Source organism: Symsagittifera roscoffensis, chromosome 1 (assembly GCF_963678635.1).
Source record: "Symsagittifera roscoffensis chromosome 1, txSymRosc1.1, whole genome shotgun sequence".
Taxonomy (NCBI): Eukaryota; Metazoa; Xenacoelomorpha; order Acoela; family Convolutidae; genus Symsagittifera; species Symsagittifera roscoffensis.
In genome coordinates, this window is record NC_087062.1 from 61,743,323 (window position 1) to 61,768,504 (window position 25,182).

Here is a 25,182-nt window from a genome sequence, read left to right on the forward strand (position 1 = left end):
ACTGATTTTAATCGAATCTTGAAGATTGAAATTACTGATCATAAAGACCTTGTCATCCTTGGTGCTCCTATAGGCGATGAAGCAAGAAGGACACTTCTTACTGGAAAAAAAACAAGAACTCGACAACATGTGTGACTTTCTCGAAAACGTCGATGGCCTTTCGGATAGCTTATTAAGGCTATCCTCTATTAGTAAAATGGCAATTAGACTTTAATCTCTTCAGATGCATATTAGGCTCGTGCTGGGTTTTTTTTTGGTGTTAAGATGACAAAATATAATTATTAGTACTATAATTTTATTGCTAAACCAACCAACTGGTTTTGATTTTGGTGGTATATGATTTTGTGTCGTTATTCAGTAATCTAAAACTAAGCGAACAAATAGAACGTACATTAATCGTATAATAATTTATTCAATTCCTCACAGTTCAACTATACGCCTTCAGCATTTATTCAAACTTCAAATTCCTGTTATTTGTACTAAATGTCACACGGCCACCACGCGCTTCTTCTGCTTAGAAACTGTTTGAGTCTGCCCAAGCTGTTGTAATTTTTGCAAACTGCGTGCTGCTTGAAGGAGGAGGATCTTCTTCGTGAGTACGACAAACTAGTTGTGAGCGCCCTTTCTCGATGTGCCAATGTTAGGCTCGATGCTAACAGCCAGCTGCAGTCTTTGTTGCCTTCTTCTTCCGGTGGTCTTGGTCTGACGTCTGCTTTCCATCTCGCGCTTCCCGCATTTCTTGCGTCTGCGGTTGGTTGTGGTAGCCTGACTCAGACCATTCTTAGTAAGTTTGACATCGGCGATGATGCTGACATTACCTTGGCTTTTACCTCTTGGTCATCCAAAACAGGGTTACAGAATGTGTTGTCACAACGTGAGCTTCAGAAGTCTTGGACAGCTCCGATCTACAAAATGTTATCTTCCGAACTTCTTGATAGTCTTGACGACATTGGTAAGAAGCGTTTTTTGTGCTTTCAGGGTAAACTTCCTGCTGCTTGGTTGAATGCATTATCCTGTCAGTTGCTAGGTTTGAAACTCACCAATTCTCAACTCAGAATCTCGGTCGGCCTTCGACTCGGGACTCCTCTGTGCGTTGAACATGTTTGTGTTTGGGGCAAGTCAGTCGACTGCTCGGGCTGGCATGGTTTGTCTTGTTCTGGCAGCGCTGGGAGGTTCGCCAGGCACCAGGGATTTCAATACAATATCAAAATATTGAGCTCAATATCAATATCTTCCATTCAAAATCAATATCAATATCAAATAGGATGAAATTTCAATATCAATATCAATATCAATATCTAAAAGCTCAATATCTCAATTTTATCACTATTTTAAGATACCAGAGACCAAATTCAATATTGAATTTCGAAATATATAATTAAATTGTTTAGTTTTTTTTGCAATGTAATTGTTTTTTGTTTAATTTGTTTAATTTTAATGCTTGAGTGAGAGGCTCTTTCACATTTCAGAAGTTTTTTATCATCATGTGTTTTATGTGTATGTGTTAAAACGCCACGTTTCAAGCAATGATACAAAATCCGTTTTTCTCAATATCTACAAAAAATTCAATATCAATATCAATATCTAGCCTTCAATATCTCAATATTAAAAATTCAATATTGACATCGTCTCAATTTCAATATCTGATCATTCAATATATTGCAATACCTGCCAGGCACTATGTTGAATCAAATAATCAAAGATTCACTTGGCACTATTCAAATACATTCCATTTTGGAACCACAGGGTCTTAGCCGCACTGATTTCAAGAGACCTGATCAACCTTCTTTGACTCCTTGGATTCGTGGGTCTTCTCTCATTTGGGATGCTAAGGTTGTAGATAGTTTAGCGCCCTCCAGGCTCCATGATGGTGACTTGTATGCCGGTAAAGCTGCAGCTGAAGATCTGAAAGCGAAGATATCTGAGCCCTTAGTCCGAGATGGATTTTATTTCCAGGCAGTTGCCTTTGAGACACAGGGAGACTGCGGCAGTGACACCCTTAAATTTATTCGTGATCTTGGTAGACGCCTTACTGATGCCAACCATGAAACTCGTGCCACATCTTTCTTAAAACAGCGTATTTCAGTAGCACTTCAGATTGGGAACGCGGCATCCGTTCTTGGGACAATAAAGCCCACTGACTCTCTTGAAGACATTTTTTTTATCTCTGAGCCTTGATTTTGTTCGTCTTAGCTTCCTTTCCCTTTTTATCATTGTATATTTGTATTTTGTACATATATTTGTACATAATCTATGGTAGTCCCAGTTTTAACATACGCCAGCCCCTGCTATGGATTAAGCAAATATGTCACAAATGAACTTGAGACAATTCAAAAAAGAGTCGTCAAATGGATTTTTCCTGGAACATTGGCATACAAAGAAAAAATTGCTCAATTGCAAATTTTACCGCTTCCTATGTATATACAGATAAATAATATTTTGCTGCTTTCAAAAATCGGATTAGGAAGATACGACGATATGCATGTAAATGTGCCCATAGTAACAGAGTCCTCTCGCGGTGTAATGTTTCAGCTGAAACGGACTAAACGCCTGAAAGCTGAACAAAATTTCTTCTATCAAACTTGCAGACTGGTCAATACTTTAAAGATAGACGTGAGTGTTTATTGTGGTCTCAAACAGTACTACTGAGGAAATTCTGGTTGAAATTTGGAGAATGTAATGAAGTTGACAAGTGCACGTGGAAAATTGGATGCGATTGTGCGGCGAACAACTGCCGAAGCAAGACGTACATATGACGATACTATGAAGGGACCAGGACCCCATGTGGAAACACAGAAGCCATCCTACTACTGCTACTACTAATGTTTCGTTCCTTAGAGAATTTAATTCTTTCAAAAAAAATCGTCATTCGAGAAAGGATGTATCATAAAAGTCGTTTTCACTGCGTTTATCCAGCCTCGATTGATCAAGTTGATATAAACTTGATGTTTTGTCCTTGGCTAATCGCAATTATAGTCGTTTGAAAGGATTCCTCCGCATCGATGTTGAAATATGTTTTTTTCTAGATTGCAACATGATCGGTAGAAAGCCTCGCAATGCTGTTATTTTTACCTCGATGGACTCACCATTTTTGCAGATATTGGATTGTGTGTTGTTTTTGAAAACGACACGCAGATAATTTATTGTCATTGTTCTATTCAAGTACATAACTTTGCGAAAATGTCGTCGCGTATCGTCGAAGGCGTTGTAAGATATGAGCCTGATTCAACTTTGCCAAATTTATGCGTCAGAGGCAATGAAGGATTTTATCTGTATTCGACTGTATCCGAAGTGAACCAGAAACCGCCTGTAGAACCTTATCAGCTTGACGCGTAAGCCGAATTACAATAGAAAGATTGATTTAGCATTGACGCTAATGTTCATCGAATAATTGTTATCTTTTTTCTAGTTGCATGACGTAAGTTGTTTCTTCATGTTTCAGTCTATAACTGACCCTTTTCTTCCTCTTGTTTGACTTGATATTGTTGATTATTAAATGCCAATGAAAGCGGTGAAGACGGGTGCCGGACATCAGGCTGCTCACTTTAAGCCGAAGCTTTTTTTAAAATTACAAACTTGGAATCAATTGAAATTTGTTTTCGACTAATTCCATTGAGAATATTTTAAAATTTATTGGCTTTTCATTTATTTTGAGCATTTCATTGAGTTTAAAAATGTCAAAAAGGAAAACAGTGTTGAAGCAGAAGGCTTATAACTTAGGTGTAGAAGGTGTATTTTTCTAGTGTATAATTTATGCATTTTAAAAATCTACTGACGTATCAACAAAATTTATATTTTAATCCCGCATTGTTACCAACAGCGATTAGGATGGGCTACTTCAGCTCAGTTTTAGTGTATTTGAATTTCTGGTAAAATTCTGTATTTCGGCCATAAGTCTCTTCGGCGTGAAGTTCCTTCGACCTGTTTTCCTACACCCAGTGAAGGTACTTACGTTTTTCATGATGATTTCTTTCCGTTTTTTTTTTCCAGAAAAGTCAAAATCTGATTCAGCCCAAATTTGACTATTTGTGATTTCAAAGAGCAAGGTCTTGAAAAAAGTGTTGTTCTGTTTTTTGGAATTCTGATTCATTACCCTTGCGATAAGTAAGGATATAGCAATCGGGTGCAAGACTTTTTTCCCGTAAATAACATTGTTCACAGAGTGGTCAAAATTAGAAATGGTAATTTTCAGTTCAGTTCATAATAAATTCAATTTATTTCTGCGTCTCCTGCACATTTGGTCTCGAGGTAACGAATTTTAACATGTATGTTTCAGTGTATGTTTGATTTACTTGAGTTTGGTGGGGCTATCTTATTGCAATTGATATTTTAATCAAACCCTTATTTTACATGGTAGCAGGAGATAGTTTTAGCAGAAAAAATGATGATCTGCAAAGCCGCACTGAGTTTTATTAGTGAGACCATGTCATAAACCTGGTGGTCTTCTATAGAAGCCGAGTTATGAGGCAAATTACAGAAGTCCCAAAAGCGAAAAGGGGCATGTTGGCCTTGTCACTTCCAGAAGTTGATGGAGTGTTGAAAGTCAACACGCGAGAAAAGCTTCTTAATGAAATGGACCTTGCGAAACTGGAATTAGAGAATAGATCAGCTGAAGTCGTGGACGGAATTTACAAGGAAGATGATCTGGCAAATGCATTTGAAACTTTGAATGAGTTTGAAAAATACAAAAAAGAGCAGGAAACTGTTTACTCTAAAAAAACTTAAATATAAAATTATTCAAAATTAGATTTGGCTAAATGACAAATTGCAGAATCTTCAATCATGGTACAAAGTTTTAAAAATCGTAATAAAATCTATGCTTTACAAAGTAAGCTACTAAGAACAATACCAGATAATAAAAACTCCATTCAAAAAAACGGTAAAGGAATCGACGGAAAATAGGCCGATAACCACTAATTCGGAAAAAATCGACAGTTTTTCACGAAAATTATTTGAAGAAATAATTACTACCGGAAACGATTAGCACTTATTACCTACCTTGACGAAAGGAGTTTCATTTCAATTTTCGAGAAATTGAGCATGTCTTGAAATTTACAATTGACTATTCTCTGAACAAAGTTATTTACGGGAAAAAAGTCTAGTACCCGATTGTAATACCCTTGGATATCGGGTTATTATCGCAAGGGTAACACAGCTTGTTTTGAAACAAAAAAAACAAGACAAAGAATCTAAAATCAGCATAGGAAGAAAAATACAAAGCGGTAAAAAAAGTTGAAAAAGCCTAAGCAGAAAACCTTTAAGCCGAAAAAATCAATGTCATGATCTTAGAATATCATGATGTCATTGAACTGTAATGTCAAACATTATCCAAGAAAAATAGTTATCTTTATTTAGTTGTGGATTGTTTCTTATGGAATTTTAGCTGTTTGTTTATTATATAAAACTGTAAATATCACCAAATTGTTCATACTGATCAAGTATACAACAATCACTAATCGATTAGTGCAGCTACCAGCAACAACGATAGCTGTAATAATATACAATTAATGCTAAAAACCTCGCTTTTACATATATCTCAAGTCCTGACCGCTCAAGTCAGCATATGGTGACAGGAGTGGGATTGCCATCAGAGCGATGCGAATTCATGCGGAAGAAGACAAAAACAAGAATACGGATATTCTAATTCATTAAATCCTGGCAATTTTGAGGAATTTTGCATGGTGCTGACGTCTGCTAACAGCCATCATAACCAACGACCAAGAGTGGGCCAATTCAGGATAGCCGCGAAGAAGGCCACTGCTGAAAAAAAAAATGAAAAAAACCCACTCAAGGGTTGATAGCAGTTATTCTAACATCCAGAGACAGAGAATATTGTCTAAAAACCGAAGCAGCCATGTCATTTTCATCGACATTGTCTTATACCAACTGATCAGTGGTTTGTTCGACCAGTGAAAATCAATTACCGGAAAACTTTTTTAAAGAGTAGTTGTGTCATGATCTTAGAATATCATGAAGTCATTGACCTGTAATATCGAACATTATCCAAGAGAAATAGTTATCACTATTTAATTGTGGATTGTTCCTAATGGAAATTTTGCTGATTGTTTATTATATAATACTCTAAATATCACCAAATTGTTTATACTGATCAAGTATACAACAATCACTAATCGATTAGTCCAGCTACCAGCAACAACGATAGCTGTAATAATATATAATTAATGCTAAAAACCTCGCTTTTACATTTATCTCAAGTCCTGACCGCTCAAGTCATCATTAATCAACAAGACTTAAGGCTTATAAAAAGTAAACCAGTCCCCCTCACCCTTAAAACAAACACGCAAGAAATTTTAATTGCCTGTCAAATGAAACCGTATGAGGCCAATAAACCGATATAATATAGGCCGAACGCCGAAAATTTTTTAAGTACCCTCACTCTGAAAACACATACATGCACAAAACTTTGTTTGCTCATCAAATGAAACAATATGAGGCCACTAATCCGATATAATACCAAAATTTATTTAGCCAAAAAAGAAAAAAGCCTAATAAATCAAAAAAAAAATTAAGGCCAATAAAAAGTTTGAGACCAACAAAGAGTCCCCCTAGCCGCAAAACAAACACATGCACATACGAACTTTTTCCGCTCGTTGAAAGACGCAGTATGAGGCCGTTTAGCCGATATAATACAGGCCAAAAACTATCAAGCGGAAAAGACCGAAAAGCAAAAAAAAATCCGAAAAAAAAATTGTTGTCATGAAAAATTTGAACTACTTTCTATTGAGATTTTTAGCATTTTGAGCTTTTAATAGCTCAAAACTAAAAAGTTTAGCTCAAAATTAGAACACTAAGCCAAAAAAAGCCGAAATTATTTGGGCAGAATAAACTTTTAAGCGAAAAAAAAAAGAAAATATCAAAGCAGTAAAAGCAAGTACAATGTAAACCAGGATAGTCCGTTACAGTGCAACAACTAGAGTTTAGGCATATTCGAAATTCATAGTAAATTATGCCAATTAAAAAACAACTTTTGTAGAAAAAAAATTTTTTTTAAAATTTTTTGCAGTCTTTCGATTTTTTGATACCAAAAAAAGCGCTAAAATACCCAAAATCTACTTTTACTCGAGTAAATTTAAGTTTTACCTTTCAAATTCAGCTATTGTAAGTTTTTAAGCCATTAAAATAAGCTATTTTAGGCCAGCTCGCTCACCCTTTCCGCTCGAATTCAGACGAAAAACCAAAAATTTCATACCGGTTTTTCTCGACACATTGCGGATTTTTTAAATTTTTTTGAATGTCGTTCAAATCACGACTGTAAGTGCTTGAATATGATAAATTACTCAGCTCTCTCCAATAATCAGTATTAGTTGATTTTGTGTGGAAAAACTGAAACACACCCGAATACAAAGTTCCGCCTCATTTTTAAAATGGTCGCAACAATTACGAACAGCAAAAAAACAATTCTACGCTCTGGTAACTTAGCCGAAAAAAAACATAAGCAAACAAATCAAAGGCCGACAATTTTTTCAAACGGAACTATTTCTGTTTGCAAAAACTAAACACGGGTCCTGTCAGATTCGAACTCAGGGCCTTTGCCGTCCCAAGGGTATTCGTTCTAAAACAAGGGTTTGATTAAAATATCAATTGCAATAAGATAAAGCCCCATCAAACTGATGTACATCAAACAGACATCTGAAACTTACATATGTTAACAGATTCCTCTCCACCTTTATTTGCCGCAATAAGCACTACTCTATAGAGACAAATCGCAGCGAGACAAATCGTAGCGAGACAAATCGTATTTTTAGTGAGAAAATCAGCAAGTTGCAGCTTGTCACTAACCATCGTATGGATTTCAACTATTTTCCAACATTGTTTTTATTGCAGCCAGGTCTATTCTCAGCCGTTTCTCACTCACACTTTTTGTTGAAATTAGGTTGTCATGTAGCGATTGGTTGCCCACGAAAACAGTAATTTCTATTATCGATTGCGTAAGTTCTTCTATAAAACTCTTTAAGCAGAAGGCACAGTCCAAGGCATCTCCCAAAGCTAACGCTGCGGCTGCCAGAGTTCTTTTCACGACACGTCGTGTTTTGTCAGAATTCCACGCTAGAGGGCAGCTTTTCCGATTCTGCCCTACTACCAAGATATCAAACCCGAAATCGCTCGAAAACAAATCAGGTAAATTGGCGTGCGAAGCATCACTAAACACAGCTAATAACTATTTGTCAATACCACCGAGATCAGGATATAAAATGTAATAAGAATTTTTTTTTATTTTGGCAATAAGTTTGTCTACTTTCTTAAAAATGTCGATTGTTGCCCTAACGCGTTGAAAGCTGTATGCGGCCTAGTCGTTGAAGCCAGACAATTTAGTCTACCAACATGATGCCTTAATAAGGTAATTTCCTTTGACGTGAGGTCACTGCCGGCACATGGTTCATACGGTAGATTAACTGACTTAAACAAGTTCTGGGACGTAATTTTCTTGGTGGAGTTTAATACCCTTTTCTTGCATTTCAACGTAAACTCCGATGTACTTGAGATTTTGCCACTCTTCTGTGCTAATCAAAAACTTGTTCCGTAATCTCTGAACAACGTTTCTTTCAAAATTTTGGGAACCGCTCCAAAAATATCGTCAACATGAACCAAAAGAAGTCCTGTGAGGGAACCGTTTTGTACGCATCTGAAAACAGCCGGATCAATCGTAGACATTTCACATGCGCTCGCCTGTAACTCATCTTTCAGGGAAAAAAACCAGTTTCTAGACCCGTCTGACAAACCTTACAACACCTTTCTCAGCTTCCAAAGAGAATTTTCGTTTTCTGCTTCTTTAGGCTGCAAAATATAAATGTCTCGGGCAATATCACTCCCTTGCAAAAAAGCTGCTTTGACATCTGACGACGGTATTTCCAAATTTTTCGTGGCAGATAATGCCAGTAACGTCCTGAAAGAGTCCTTACTAGCAGTTGGAGAATCGGATTGTTGCTTTTTAATTTTTTTCATAGCCACGAACAACTAGCCTAGACTTGAAAATAGGGCCAATGTTACTTGTTTTCACGGTATCTACCCATCTAGCGGTTATGTATGTTTGCCCACAATGCGGAACTTCGTTATAAACCTTGAAGCGATCCCAATTTTTTTTAGCTCTTTCAGTCGTGTCTCTCTTATTTGGTCTGAATATACTGTGTTGTTGATTTCTGCCAGGTTAACCTCACTTATCACCTGGTTCAACGACACGGCATTGGTTTCGTGCTTAGGTCTCCAATCTTCTAACTTGCTTCAATCAATACACGTTTTACCTGCACAATCTTCGACATTCAACCAATTTTTGTGTTTTCCGGACGCTTTTCTACCTCTGAAAGACAGCAAGAGTTGAAAGCAGAGGTAGAAAAGCGTCCGGAAAACACAAAAATTGGTTGAATGTCGAAGATTGTGCAGGTAAAACGTGTATTGATTGAAGCAAGTTAAAAGATTGGAGACCTAAGCACGAAACCAATGCCGCATTACATAATCAGGCTGAATCAGCAATAAGTCAGATAAGAAAAACAGGTTTGGCCATTGAAAACGGAGACATAGTATTTTTCAAATGAGTGGACAAAGACCGCTGGAAAGGACCTGGCTAAGTTATTGGCAAAGATGGTAAGGTTGTTTTAATCAAAGAAGGAAATTATGTTTTAAGAGTGCTCGAAACGAGAGTGGTCTCTCGAAAACCAGAAGTTTAAGCTTTTTCAACGTCTGCCAGTTATTGTTCAAATTCAATGCATGTTAGTAGCAACACAAAAGACTCAAAGGGCAAGTTAAGTGACTTAGACGACGAGTCCATACAGTCAGCCGTTTTCGACGCTGACACTCTAGAATCGTGCGAGAACGCGTCTACTGAACAGAGTTTGAAGAACTTGCACTTGAGACTAAAACAGAAGTTGATTCAGGAACCATTGGATTTGAAGTTAAAAATATGCTGAAAAATTTTGATTTATTTAAGAAAAATCAAGTTGTTCAATACAAAATAGACAAAAATGATTTGTGAAAGACAGCAAGAGTTGAAAGCACAAATCATTTTTGTCTATTTTGTATTGAACAACTTGATTTTTCTTAAATAAATCAAAATTTTTCAGCATATTTTTAACTTCAAATCCAATGGTTCCTGAATCAACTTCTGTTTTAGTCTCAATCATTTTTGTCTATTTTGTATTGAACAACTTGATTTTTCTTAAATAAATCAAAATTTTTCAGCATATTTTTAACTTCAAATCCAATGGTTCCTGAATCAACTTCTGTTTTAGTCTCAAGTGCAAGTTCTTCAAACTCTGTTCTGTAGACGCGTTCTCGCACGATTCTAGAGTGTCAGCGTCGAAAACGGCTGACTGTATGGACTCGTCGTCTAAGTCACTTAACTTGCCCGTCTAGTCTTTTGTGTTGCTACTAACATGCATTGAATTTGAACAATAACTGGCAGACGTTGAAAAAGCTTAAACTTCTGGTTTTCGAGAGACCACTCTCGTTTCGAGCGCTCTTAAAACATAATTTCCTTCTTTGATTAAAACAACCTTACCATCTTTGCCAATAACTTTGCCAGGTCCTTTCCAGCGGTCTTTGTCCACTCATTTGAAAAATACTATGTCTCCGTTTTCAATGGCCAAACCTGTTTTTCTTATCTGACTTATTGCTGCTTCAGCCTGATTATGTAATGCGGGAGAGTTTTCCTAAATTTTATGTACATTCATCTTTAATTTAATTGTTAGTCGCTTTCAGTTGCTATGGGTGGCCTGTTTATAAAGTTCAACAAATTTATTGGGCAGCGTCTCAATTTTATGAAATGTAATGTCGTCAACATTGTCAACGTGGAACTATACTTCATTTATAGTTCTATATCTATCGTTGAAGAGTTTATGTTCTGTAATATTTTTGCAGATTTTTTTTTCATTTCATGTTGAAGTAAATAACTTCGGCTGAGTCCACCCAAAGTTCTGGTGCTACTATTATAAGGATAATTTAAGTATTTTTACATTAGCCAGATTGGGAGCGTAGGGTATTCGTACGAACCTTTCTTTTTCTCTGCTTTATTTGTGGCTGATGTTTGTGAAATAGCAAGCGTACATAGCTGAGAGGCTAGTACGTGAGACTCATAAGTGCTAGTTCGCAGGATCGAATACGAGACTTACCCGAATTTTACTAATTCGAGGTTTATTTCTACTTTTTTTTTCATTTCATTGTTTAGAGCTGCTTTTTGTCGTGTTCTTGCTAGTGTTTGCATCTGTCTGTTACATTAATTTATTAAGAAGCGAGCAACGAAGTGATTCTATTAGGCAACTTGCAAATCTTTCATACGCTCATTCAAGGTCTTCCTTAAACATTTGCTGTGAATGCTCAATTTTATTTTTCAACATTCACAAGGATGAGGCAACTTTGGCTTTCCAAATTTCTGAGCGTCATACCTTATTGAGAATTTGTTTTTAAACGTATTCAAGGTTAACTGGGCTATGATCAGAAATCGTTCGGTATCCATAACGGAAATGATTAGGTTTACTAAAATGCGGACAATCATATGACGGAGGCAAGAATCGGTGGGGCTAAAATTCGTAACAGCGACGCGACAACTTGTAACAAGACAGGTAGCGAACGCTTGCTGCACTGCGCTTGCATTCGGCAAGAGAGAAATTGTGCGGGTGAATCGATGTAAGGCCCTCATTCTACCGTTATAAATTGTCGCTGGTTACGAATTGTAGCTGAGTACGAATTGAGGGCTGTTACGATTTGTCGCCTCACGAGTTTTCATTAATTGCGGCGCTAACAAGTCTTGTATTTTTTCACGCATTTTTTTTTCACGATCAGCGATTTTTTAAGACGACCTTATGTCCTCGACAGGAAAATTAGAAAGGACATGAAGGCTTTGTTCAGCTATTAGCTTGCGATTAGCTAGCGTTATCAAATTGAAGTATAGACATTTTATTCGGGTTAACAACTTGTTTGACAGAATCACGTGCATCTTCGTTCATATTGAGTTGAAACTTCTGTGCGTTCCCAGCCAACTTAACCTGGAGGTAACGAGTATGCCTTAGACGGCAAAGGTCCTGGGTTCGAATCTGACCAGGACCCGTTTTTTTCTAACGGGAAATATTTGTTTGAAATATAATTGTCGGCCAATTATTTGTCTGCTTATCTATTGTCGGATTAATTGTCACATATTAAAATCGTTTTTTTGCTGAGCGTGTTTTTCTGTAAAGTTGTTTTCAGTGTTTGGTTTACCACTACAATATGTAATTTAACCTACCTTGACTTCGTATTTCGTTCTTCGTTTTTTGTTTCGCTAAAAAATTCCTCGGCCCAAATTAATTCAGCCATTTGTTATCGGCTTAATAGCCCAATTTCGGGTTGTATCAAGGGAAAGCAAATTTGAAACTCTTCTCCTCACTTCAAGTTGGTATGTTTACGGAATCGGTTTGGTGAATCATTTCTAAATTTATTGGAAAATTTTTAGTTTTTCTCATACTTCTTTTGATTTTCAAAAAAGGGGTTTCAATTCCTCTAGAGTCTTTTTACTTGACCCCTCTGTCTACATTCTCCAAAAAGTCTGTGGGGGAATATTTGACCATATTTTTGCGGGGTAATATTTGACCCATATTTTTGATTTTTTTTTCGTTTTCTCAAAAACCTAAATCTGAGTTTTTGGTTTCATTAAATAGAACGGTTTTGAAAAGCCTCCTGCATATGCACGTCCAATTTTTTTGCACAAAGTTATGGCCATCGGAATTGTCAGTTTTTTTTATTTGACCATTTTGTGAGACTTTTTGACTTTTACCGAAAAATAACCTCTGAAATCTGATATTGTGAGTGTAATGGAAATATCGGTTAGTGGAAAGCTCTCCTGCTGTAGCGGTCACTCAGAAATTGTTTTACACAAAGTTATCCACTTCGGAAAAAGTCAAATTTTTGATTTTTTGACTGTTTTAAACGTTATGAATATTCTCGAAAACTTCCCTGCCATATTTGAGATTTTGGTTTCAATTCAAAGAAATGGAAGTGAGAAGCTTATTTGCTTATGCGACTACGCCCAAATTTTTCTGATACAAAAAGTTATGGCCCTCGGAAATTTAGAGTTTTTGACCATTTTTTTGAAAGTTTTTTTCTCGAAAACTACCCTCCCAAATCTGACATTTTAGGTTCAATGGAAAATACAGGCTGCTCGAATTCTTTCGGCATAAGCGGCTACGCCCTATTTTCACACAAAAGCTGCGATTCTCGGAAATGTCAAAATTTTGATTTGTTGACCGTTTTTTGGTTGTTGAAAGCCGACGTATATAATTGGCTATGTCCGGTTTGTGTAAGAAAAAAGTTGAGGCCTTCAAACAAGTCAACGTTTTGAAACTTCATGTTGTTTGTAGAAATTTTTGGTTTTTACGCGAAAACTGCCGTGCCAATTTTCACGTTTTGTTCAATCGAGAAACCCAGTTTTGAGAAGCTTCTCAGCTTAAGCGGCTACAACCTGCTTTTTGCAGAAAAAATTTATGGATTTCAGAAAATCGTCTGAACGTTTTTAGAAATTTTTTGAGCTTCTTAAAATTTTAACAATAATATCTGAGATGAAAAAAACCGGTTGTGATAATTGTTCTTGCAGAAGCGGTGACTGTTTAATATTTCGTAAGACATGTCATCTCCTCGGTAAAATTGATTATCTCAAAATTTTATACTCTTTTCACTTATTTTAGTAGAGAAACAACTAAGGTTTTGGGCAAAGTCCAATTTTTTGTGCCGCATCAGTATAGCAAATTCATTCAGTATCAAGCACGTACCTCCAGCTTTAGCTGAGCCCCTAGTTGTTTTGTATCGAGACATACGAAAATTTTGGTTCATCTATTTTTTTTTCATTTAAATTTTCAACATATAAATTTTCGACTCATGTTTCTTTTGTTTGTGTTGTATTGCAAGTAGTGCGAAGCTCCGCTTCGCCTCTATGTTTCGTTTTTAAGTTAAATATGAATATAATTTGTAGTTTGCAGTGTAATGAATAATGTTTCCCATGATACAAATGTTCGTTTTAATCAGTATATGCCATTCACTCAGTTTGGTTTTTGATAATGAAATAGCTTTAATCTGTGAACCAATTCAATTCAATATTCCTTTTTTTTGTAAAAGCAAAGTATTTAGGACACACAAATTATGTAAAGTTAATTTTTATGGAAAAAGCTATTTGAAATGGTTCGGTTGTGTTTATGTAGAAATGTAGCGCAAAAGAGCTCCAACCAGGTGTTTGCGTGGAGTGCAGATGGCAAGTACATGGCTTGGTGCAACTCGCAGAATCTGCTTGTGTTGGATGTCTACGCAGACTTCGCAGTTCAGCTGCAAGTCGACAAGTCACGTGTCATCAGCATCGAGTTCTCCCCCAACAACACCTACATCTCAACTTTTGAACCATTCAGCAATGGCACGTACAGAAAATTTTTATATCTATCAGCCCTAAGCGTTTTTTCAAGTATTTTGCTCAGCATTTTTTCGTCAGAGTTGATTTTTGAAAAATTTATTGACACTTCATTTCAATCAGCAATCTTGGCTTTTCGAGCTCTTACTGAATCTTAGAGGCTCCTTCTAAAATGTAGTGTATTTCGGCAACGTTACAAAAATTTAGTACAGGGATGTTATCAAATATATCGAAAAAGGATTTTCAAAATTTGTCACCCATAATTTCAATTAGCACTATCGACCATCCCTTTTGAGCGTTGTTTTTTTTTACAAGCCATCGCGTCCATTGAATGTGTTATGGATTCAAAAGTTTGAATTGAAAATCAAACGTGTTTGTTGTAGCGAATAACAACAAGGATAACATCGGCATATATTCTCTGCTCGGAGGACACCTGGTTGCCAAATTTACCCAGGGAACCTTTGCACACTGGCAGCCGCAGTTCTCATGTGACGAGAGGATCTGTTGTCGCTTCTTCAAGGACCACGCGCTGTTCTTCCAAGATGGGGACTTCTCCCAGCCAAAGTACAAACTGCATATACCCGGCTTGGCACTAGTCCACATGTTTCCCTCAGCCCCTAACCACGTCGCCATATATATTGGAAGAAGCAAAAAGGGAGCGCCTAATGTAGTCAAGGTAAATATTTAACTGGTAAAATTTTGGCTCATTTTTAAGCTTAGGATTACAAAACTTGGCGTGCGGGCTAGCCAGGCTATTTGCAACACAATTGTTTTGAATACCTAGCCTTGTACAAACATTTATTTAAAACATAAAATTAATGCTCATGTGAGGGCTGCTTTAACATCTCCATTAAAATAATGACATTCACATGAGCGATTAATTCCAATCAGTTCAGCTTTTTGATTGGATAAGCCAAATATTTTGCACAGGTGTTGAGGTACCCTGATTTAAATGAGAACCAACCTATGTCGACCAAGAGACTAATGGTAGGGGACAAGGCCACTCTGCACTGGAACTGGAACGGTACTGCACTAATTGTGAAAAACATGGAGGAAGTAGACACGAGTGGAAATGAGTACTACGGGAAGACGACTTTGTTCTATGTGTCTACAGAGGGATCTGCAAACAAAGTGGAGTTGAAGAAAGAAGGACCTATTTATGAAATCAGCTGGGATCCCGGAAGAAATGAGTTTTGTGTTGTCTACGGGCGTAAGCATTTTACCATAAAACGTGCAATTTAAAATATACAACTTGATTGTTTATAATAAAAAATTTTGCCCGGTTCAATAACTAATTGTTCCGACCATTTGAAAAATGGGGAAGAAATTTATATTCGGGAGTTTTATCTCTTTTTGTTTTCCACGCAAAATCAGCTACCACAAATAATCATCGGAGAGAGTTGAGAAATGAAGCATATTAAAGCATTTCAGTCGTAATTCAAACGACATTAAAAAATTTTGACCAAACTTTTCCAGAAAAACCGGTATAAAAATAATTGAGAAAAAGCGGTATAAAATTTGTGATTTTTCGTCTTAATTCGAGCGAATTTGTTTTACCGGCTTAAAAGCTTACGATAGCTTAATTTTAGCCGTAAAAACTTAGATTCATTCCAGTAAGATTATTAATTTAAGCATTTTAGCGTCTTTTTGGAATCAAAAATTTCAATGAAAAATTGATTTTTTTTGTTTTTCTTGTCATGTTTTTTTACACTACAGCAAAGCTAGTGTATTATAACGAACCTTCTTTTTTCCGACCTAAGTCGCAAATATTGGAGCCACTTCTGAGACAACTTTACAGCTTTTTTATAGCATGTGCTTTGACATTCGAATACTAATAAATTAACACAGTTTATGCATTTTTAATTCACCAAGCGAACCGAAAAAAGCTGTTTGTTCCAAACAACATCACAATCATGAAAACTCGCTTTCAGAAGTTTTCTAACTCAATATATCTCGCAATTTTTCGAAATGCATAATTTATACATAATGTGGCTTTATGCTTTGGGATTTGTTACATGCAAAGTTAGTGTGGATGCCTTCAGTTTGTTATATTCCAAATTATCATTTGCAAAATTGAGTCTATTTGTTATTGGGGGCACTTTTGCTGAGTGGCATTGACAATTAATTAGCATATGGAGCTGCTTTATTCGTGACTAATATTTGCCGGTTTGTAAAGCTTGCATGGCTGAGTGGATAGTGCCTGAGACTCAGAGTCTTTTGATTTCAGTAGGTCGCAGATTCGAATCCTACACGTAGCCGAGTTTCTGTTAATTCGGGGGGTATTTCTACTTTTTCTTATTTCGCTTGATCGTGATTTTTGGTCGTGTTCTCGCAAGTGTTTGCGAAGCGCAGCTTCGCCTACGTCAAAAATCGTTCTTCAATTTGCGTATTTTACTATGACTCAGCTTTTAGTTCAGATCATTTTCTTACACCACGCAGAAAAACGTCAATAATTTAAAAAAAAAGTTTTTTTTTATAGACTATGGTCGGAAAATTCTGTGCTTGTTGCACAGGAACCGGCTATCCTTGTATAATTTTCTTTTTGTTTTCCGCGCAATTTCAGGTACCACAAATTTTCGTCGGAATGGGTCGAGTGATAACCCAAATTGAAGCATTTTCAGTCGTGATTTGAACATGAAAAAGTTTTCTCAGTATCGAGAAAAGCCGGTTTAAAATTTGAGGTTTTTTTCAAGTTTGAGCGAATAAGGTGAGCAAGCAAGCTTACAACAGCTTAATTTTTCTTAATTTAAGCCCTGAGACCTTTCAGCGTCATTTCGGGAACCAAAAATTTTTTTCAATTCATTTTTCGAGTTTTCATTCAAGTTTTCGACATTTAACTTTTTGAAAGTTTCGAAAGTATTTTTCTTACAGCCGAATAAAAAGAATAAGCCAAATTTTTGAAGTTCTGAGTTTTGAGGTGATTTTTAAGTATCGTATCATAAAAATGAAAGTTAGAAATGTTCATCATTTTTGTTTGTTTTCTTGTGTTCATTTACCATTTTCTATTGGCTATGTTTTTACACAAGTTTTAGTCTTTATAAAGAAATTTTGTCTGTTCTTTCAATAAACGTGACCATTTATTGAAAGAAAAAGTGGAGTTCTATCAATTATAGCGTAAATTGTGTCTTGTGTAGATATGCCTTCCAAGGCATCCCTCTTCAACTCCAATTGCGACTCAGTCTATGACTTCGGAACCGGGCTGCGCTCTGCATGTCGATTCTCTCCTCAAGGTCATCTGCTTGCTTTATATGGACACGGATCCGTCCGCAGTAACGTTGAGATCTGGCATCGAGCGTCACTGAGCCTGGTGGCAAAAATAGTAGACTTTGCAGATATCACTATGTTTGACTGGTCTCCTTGTGGTGAAAGGATACTTCTAGCAACCCACTCACCTACTCTCAAGGTGGACAATAAGTGGGCGATATATAACTACATGGGCAAGAGCCTCATGTGTTCGGGGGTGAAGCCGAGAGGTTCTACTTGTGAGTTGTGGCAGGTGGGCTGGCAAAATAGGCGGAAAGAGCAGTTCCCGCCCAGGCAAATCAACTTCACTGCGCTATCGCTTCAAGATCTGAAAGTGCAGGAGGCGACCGAATCCAAATACGTGCCACCATACATGCGCAACAAGGCTTCACAGGAAATCAATCAGAAGAAAAACATTGTGGTGAGCAAGATAGCTAATCAGTTTTGATTCTTACGCTGGCTTTTGCAAGTGTTGTTGAAGTTCATTTCCTACTGTCATTCAAATGACATTTGTAATGGGAGGATACCTTAAGAAAACGGAAAGAGTTACCTTGAATAATCATGAAATGAGTGATATTGGTGCAACCGAATGTTCGAACGTTTGTTCGAAGAAAAACCTTTGAAGGCTCTGGCGAATATTCGGCCATATTTGACATGCATGTTGAGTTGTTTACACTAAGTATCAAGACACACTACTTTGGCGCAGAAATTTTTATGCGTACCTCGTCTGAGCGTGTTTTCAGCAATGCCGGGAAACGTTACCCAAAATAAGAGCAACATGTATGAACTACAAAAAAGTTTCCGTTTCATAAAAACAGGTATTATGAAAATGTATGGGATTGTATGTGATAAACTTATTAAATAGTTTCAGGTTATTATGAATTGAAAGGGCAGCCGTGGTGGCCCTTAATAAATTAAATGGTTATTGTTATTGGAGCAAGCTCTCTACATCATTCCCTCGAGAAGTGGCGAAAGACACAACCAAAATTGTCCAAAATCGAGCAAAATTTATCCCTAAATCAGAAAATATAATCCTGTGGCACGATATTGTGAACGAGCTGCTCCTTGTCACCTCCGGAAACAGTGTTTGTCGGACCTACGTCCTCCATGCAACCCCCGGAGCTATCCCTTGGATACGGCCGACGACTTTTGGAGTTTGACTTTTTGGACTTTTGAATCCCTGTAGTTTGGACGTTTGCGTCTGCAGGCGGTATCCTCTCGTATTACCTTCTCTCATTCACTTCTTATTCTTATTCCTCTCTTCCTACTGGATTATCTTCTTGCACTGCAATGGATGGTCAACAGAAACGCGATTACTTTCCAACAATAGAAGAACTTGTACACGCCAACGCCAAACACTTCAATAAAATCACATCCAAGCAAACCAAAGAAAGACTACTATGCCTCCTACGGGAGTCCATATCACAGTTACGAACGGCAAACAGGCACCAAGAACTTCTACTGAACATTCCCAAACTTGAAAATTCCATTAATGATCTTTCCACCCAGGTCAAAGCAGTTTGTTCAGCAGAAGCCAAAAGTGAAAGCAAAGGAGTGAAAAAGTCTCTGATGGAAATCACAACCAAAGTCAATGGATTAACCTCCACCACAAAACCAGCTGATGTTCCTCCTCCTGACAACGATGAACATCGAAAAGAATCAGTAGTAATACTGAACGTGCCCGAAGTGACAGATTTCAAGTCTCCATCTGATAGACTCCTCAAAGAAAACTCAAATGTAGAAAAAGTTCTGAAGATTGTGAAGTGTGCGGATGCTGTCATCACTGATGTATACCGTAGAGGCTCATTTATCAAAAACGCAAGAAAGCCTCGTCCTCTCATCGTCCAATTTCACAATGCAATAACCGCCAAACGGGTCAAGGCTTCCTCTGGCCTGGTCAAGGACTCTTCCTTCGAGGCGACTGCACCAAAGAAGAAAGAAAAAAAGAGGAAGCACTGCTTAAAACACGCTACCTTCTCTCTCAAAAGGGCATCAGGAAAGAAGACATGAAAATCAAAAATCTTACTCTCTACTATAAAGACAAACAGCTTGACGCACTAGCCGATGTTGACACTCTCCATTCCACAATCTCTCAATTGTGACTGACAACTCCGAGGAACAATATTTCCCTGATGATGATGAATGTCCAAAGCCTTCTTAGTCTTCAGAGAAGATTAGCATATCTGAATTTTTTCACTTCTTACAACCCTGATATCCTCTTACTATCAGAAACATGGCTAGATAGTAACCAACCCTGATATGAGTGTTTTTCCTGCGAGCAACTATAATATTATCAGTCGGTCAGATCGAACAAATGGGGCGCACGGAGGCGTCCTCATTGCTGCCAATAATTCCGTATTTAATAGTGTTGACTTCACCAGCATTGGAGTTAACAAAGACTTTGCCTGTGCCTGTACCATCACATTCCACTCTACAATGTTGTTGATTATCACGGTTTATAATCCGCCAAGAAGCAGCAACTATGCTATTTCGCCGCAGACTCTGAGTAGCTGTTTATCTGAATATTTTACCCTGTTTGCAGAATCTTTCAATTCCTCAAATAGTCTTCACTATGAAACTTTAATACTCGGTGACTTCAATTTCCCTGATATTGACTGGCCGACCTATCAATCAACCAAAGCTGTTGACCTTCCTTTCCTTAACTGGTGCCCGGAGAATAATCTCCAACAAGTTCTGTCCTTCCCGACCCACAAACAAGGCAATCTTCTGGATATTATACTAGTAACCAACACTGATATAATAGAACTCATCGAAAACCCGAAATGGAGCAACCTATCAGATCATGCTGGTGTACTGTTTCAACTCTCGAAAAGCCACTACAATACAGCCGTCATCTCCAACCAACAGCTAGCCTGGAGCTCCTTCAATCCTGAACGTTTCGCCCTATCCCTCCCACCCATTACTCGTGTGGCACAGGCCATTGACTGTATGTCTCCGAATGATTTCAGTGCAGAATGGATTAGTATGGTCCACAATGCACTTTCTTCTACGGTCCCTCGTAAACGCAAGAAACGCGCCACTAGGTCTTTTTATTATTCCTCTCACACAATGCACATGCTTAATAAACTAGAAACCTTGGAGAGGAAGAAGCACAAATTGAACTCAATCTTCAATGAAGAGTTCCTACACGCTACAAGAAACAATTTTCTCGAGTCGGCAGAGCTCGATAAAGTCGTTCTGCTAAAAGACATCTGCTGGATGTCTACATCAGAAGCTTTTAAGTTTCTGAAACGATTCTCCGGGAAAGCCCCCCTGCCATCTAAACTCACCTGGGAAACTAAATTCGCAACCGATGACCGGAACAAAGCCGATCTTTTCAATGGATTTTTCGCTTCCGTGTTTAATCCAATCACAACAGATAATCCTGAACCACCTGGTGACCAACAACCCAGTAGATTTCTGAATGATTTAAACTTCGATGTAAAAAAAGTTGAAACACTCTTGTCGAAATGCCCTGATTCACATTCTCAGTCTTCCGATGGCCTTCCGTCCTGCCTGTATCACAACGCCTCAGCAGTATTAGCCCCTTTTGCTTACATTCTTTTCTCCTTTGTTCTATCCTCTTGTGTGTGGCCCACTACATGGAAATGCAGTTACATAACACCTACCTTCAAAGATGGCTCTCGGTCTCTTATTTCCAATTATCGCCCCATTAGCATTCTACCTCGGCTCTCTCTCATTCTGGAGCAACTAATTTTCAACTTTCTTTATCCTAGAATAAAGTCGCAGTTGGCCAAGCAACAACACGGCTTCCGAAAACATCGATCCACGGTTACTCAACTACTAGCCTATCTTGACAATATCTGCAATCAACTTGAGAACAATAAGAAGCCCTCCGCGGTATACTTCGATTTTCAAAAAGCATTTGACAAAGTGCCTCATGTCGTTTTATTGCACAAACTGAAAAAAATGGGCCTCGACCCAAGTTTCATTGAACTCATCCGGAGTTACCTCGCTGACAGAACTCAATGTGTGAACATTAGCGGGGTTCTCTCTTACATTGCTTCGGTTACTAGTGGTGTTCCTCAAGGGAGCGTCCTAGGTCCGTTGTTATTCATTAATGACCTCCCAGACTACTGTAAATGCTCCGACTGTTTTCTGTTTGCCGATGATAGCAAAATGATTTCGACAGAATCACCCATAGCAAAGAATCTACAACACGATATTGATAATTTCCTCGCTTGGTCTATCGAGAACTCAATGACTTTTCACCCAGACAAGTGTAAAATGATGTTATTCGGAAAAACTGACGACACATATCAACTCACAATTGGAAATCATCAGATATCGACCGTCTCTTGCATCAAAGACATTGGTGTATGGGTGGCCGATGACCTGTCGTGGAGACCGCATATTGAAAAAAAGTTAGCTTCAGCCAACAGGAGTTTGTTCGTGTTGAAAAAAACATCCCAATTACCTGCCCCACCACTACCAATCTCCAACTTTATAAGTCATGTGTTCTCTCAGTTATTCTTTATGCTTCTCAAACCTGGTTCCCAGACCTTACCAGTATCCGCAAGCTAGAAGCGCTCCTATGTAGAGCGCTCAGATGGAGTACACGCAACTACACAGCTCCTTAAAACATTCTACTCCGTGTGACAAATATGTTGCCTATTTCTCTCATCCACCAACTCAATGATCTCACCCTTTTCAACAAACTTCTCAACGACAAATTAGATTTTGATTTGTTCCACTTTGTCTCTTATGCACCGGAAATGACCGGTCACCGATCCTCCGATACAGTTATGTTTGAGATCCGACGCAATAGGAAACGACGAACTGGGGAGTCCTTCTTTAATCGGGTGGTGAAACTTGCGAATCATTTTCTCGCCCATCCTGGTCTTGGAATCGACATTTATGATAGTCCCGCTACCTTCAGGAGAAACATTAAAACATTTCTATTCAATATCACAGCGAATGCATACTCAATGCAAAACTCGTGCTCTTGGTTTATTAACTGTAATTGTTCTACTTGTACGTCTTGATTTTGTTATTACATTTCTTTATACCTTCATGGAAGGAATTTAAGTCTTTCTGTTGTTGTTGTTGTTGGGTTTTTTTTAAAGTTTTTTTATGATTTTTTTGAGATGCTTCCGATTTTCAAAAAAATGATATCAATGGGAAGTCCGCTCACTCCTCTGTGTGTATGCATACTTTTCAATCTCTTTTTAACTTACCCTATTTGTACAGCCTTCGAAAAAGTAGGTGGGGGAGTTTCTGACTCATATTTTTGGAGTTTTAAAATTTTTTCAAAAACTACACTCCCAAATCTGAAAATTCGGTTTCAATGGATAGAACAGGTTGTGGGGAAGCTCCCCTGCCTTAGCGGCTACGCCTATTTTTTTTAACTAACCATCCAAATCAAATGAGCAACGTTTTTAGCATCTTTCAACCTGACAAGTTCTTGTAATTACTTAAATATTTAAGAAATTTGAAGTAAATGATGAAGCTAACAGAAAACGTAAATAGAAAAAAATAGAAAACGTAATTTAAACAATTCTTGTTACTAAAAAACGAAGAGCAAAGTGTTTGCCATTCAATATCTGATAATGAAAATCGAAAATTTTAAGATCTTGAGTTTTTTAGACCTTAATTAATCAGTAAACTAATCTGCAGATATATCTGATTTTTTCGAGGTTTTTTTTACTGGGCGGCAAAAATATATTGTCATAATTCCTTTTGTTTGAAGCTCCCCTGCATATGCGGTTAAGCCTAGATTTTTTTTCCACAAAAAATAATGGCCCTTGGAAAAAATTATATTTTGATTTTTGACCATTTTTTGAAACTAATTTTTTTTGAATCGAAGGTTATCCTGCCAAATTGTACTCCAAAAAATTCACTCCTAGTTATTTTATAAAAGGGCCAACTAAGGTTTTGGTTGAAGCCCAGTTTTTGAAATTATCCTTGTCCTTCCGCATCAGTACAAAAAATTTTCAGCTTTAGCCGGCCTCTTGTTGGGCATTAACATTGGAAAATTTAAAATTAAATATAGATCTTCGTTTTTCTCAAGAATACTGAAAAAACCAGAATTACCGAATCTTCGAACGTTCGATGAATGTTTTTGCCAAACATTCGAAGGCTATTTTTGAACGAATTTTGCATCATTAATGAGTGGTATGTTTGTTGGGATCGAGGAATATTTTTTTGTTCAGTTGGACTTGAATGATTTACCGGACAGAGAAAGAGCGGCGGCTATGGCCATGAATGGTAGCTCTTCGGGAGGAGCGTACAACATCACTTACAGGTCAGGAGGCGATTCCTCTCAAGCTGGGCGTGGACTTGGTTCAGCAGCCCCATCGCGCTCGTATGTACCAGGTGCGGCTCCAATGGGCGACAGCGGAGGGGCATCCTCGGAGAAGTCGAAGAAAAACCGAATTAAGACGCTGGAAAAGGTAGAGACAGTTGCACTTGATAAGCGATGCATACATTCTTGTTTCTCATCGTATTTGATATTCTATGCATGTTGTCTGTGATTCACTCAGGGGTACTGTGTTTCAGAGACTGAAGGAGATGGGCACACTGAAAAAGAAGCAGAAGTCAGGCGAGACACTGGAAAAGGAAGCGGTTAGTCAAATTTAGAAGCTAAAAAGCTCGAAACCAGGCAACTTCTACTTCAGTCGTTTTTCACGCAAACAAAATATAGTTTTTTTTCTTGCTCTATCATTAGTAACTGATGTTATGTCGTTATTTTATATGTATATTCTACTGAATATTTGACCTAACCTTTCAAATCGTTTCAAATTTGCGTCGGTGTGTTCAGATTGAGAAGATCAGTCGGGAGGATGAAGTGAGAGCGGAGCTGAACAAACTGAAGCAGGAGTTGGGTTTGGGTGGCAATCCCAGTGCAACTACAGCCGCCAATGGTGTATGAGGACGCAGTAGAATGAATGATGCGAGGAAATGCTGCCAAGTGAAGAAATAGAGAGAGATATCAAATTAAACGTGAAACTGTAAAAGGCTACATCGACATGTGAGCAGAAAATGACAATTTTGTTGTGCTTTATTATCATTGCTGTTTTGTCTGTTTAATTTTAAGGAAAACGTTGTTTTTCAATCATTTATCACTGCATATCTGGACTATCTGCAACACCGAAATTTTTGACCAATCGATGAATCGAGACATCTGATGCAGTGATTCCATATTTGAAAAACAGTTGTGCTTCCTCGCGTTTTAATTTGTCTTCCCTGATGCTGACCTGAGGTTTAATTACATATTTTTGTCTGTGCCTACCTTTACGAGTCCTTCGCCTAAATTTATCAGCATATGTTTGGATCTTGTATCCAGTAGTAAAAAGCAGTTCCATGAATTGAAAAGTGCTTTGTTTTATTGTTTCCGTTGTCGCATTTTACTACTCGATAATTTTTATCAAGTCAATAAAAACCACCCAACCACAAACATTTATGAAAGAAGTTGTGGTGCTGTGCAGTTTAGTTCCCTTTTGAATATATCTGTATCAGTCATCCTGGCCCTTCGAACAACTTGGAAGTCATATGAAAATTGTGACACAAATAAAAGTAGACGCAGACCTTTTCTCACAAAC

General features: G+C 37.7%; 2 protein-coding genes across 3 annotated transcripts in view; both read left to right on the forward strand.

Annotated features, from left to right (window-relative positions):
• The window catches only part of LOC134846964 (elongation factor Tu, mitochondrial-like), a 448,088-nt gene that overhangs the window by 195,241 nt on the left and 227,665 nt on the right, over window positions 1-25,182 (forward strand). The window contains exon 1 of one of the 2 annotated variants that reach the window (XM_063864436.1): window positions 18,466-18,483. The exons of the other annotated variant lie outside the window; for it this stretch is intronic. The gene's annotated coding sequence lies outside the window, so the exon portion shown is untranslated. Of the gene's footprint in view, window positions 1-18,465; window positions 18,484-25,182 lie in introns of those variants that run through there. 2 annotated transcript variants of the gene reach the window in all.
• Window positions 3,005-25,167, forward strand: LOC134846957 (eukaryotic translation initiation factor 2A-like). The gene is made up of 8 exons (XM_063864415.1): window positions 3,005-3,332; window positions 14,178-14,383; window positions 14,761-15,053; window positions 15,308-15,587; window positions 17,512-18,041; window positions 23,794-24,033; window positions 24,140-24,205; window positions 24,402-25,167. The coding sequence occupies exons 1-8, from the start codon at window positions 3,181-3,183 to the stop codon at window positions 24,510-24,512; spliced, it is 1,878 nt and encodes a 625-aa protein (XP_063720485.1). The 5' UTR covers window positions 3,005-3,180; the 3' UTR covers window positions 24,513-25,167.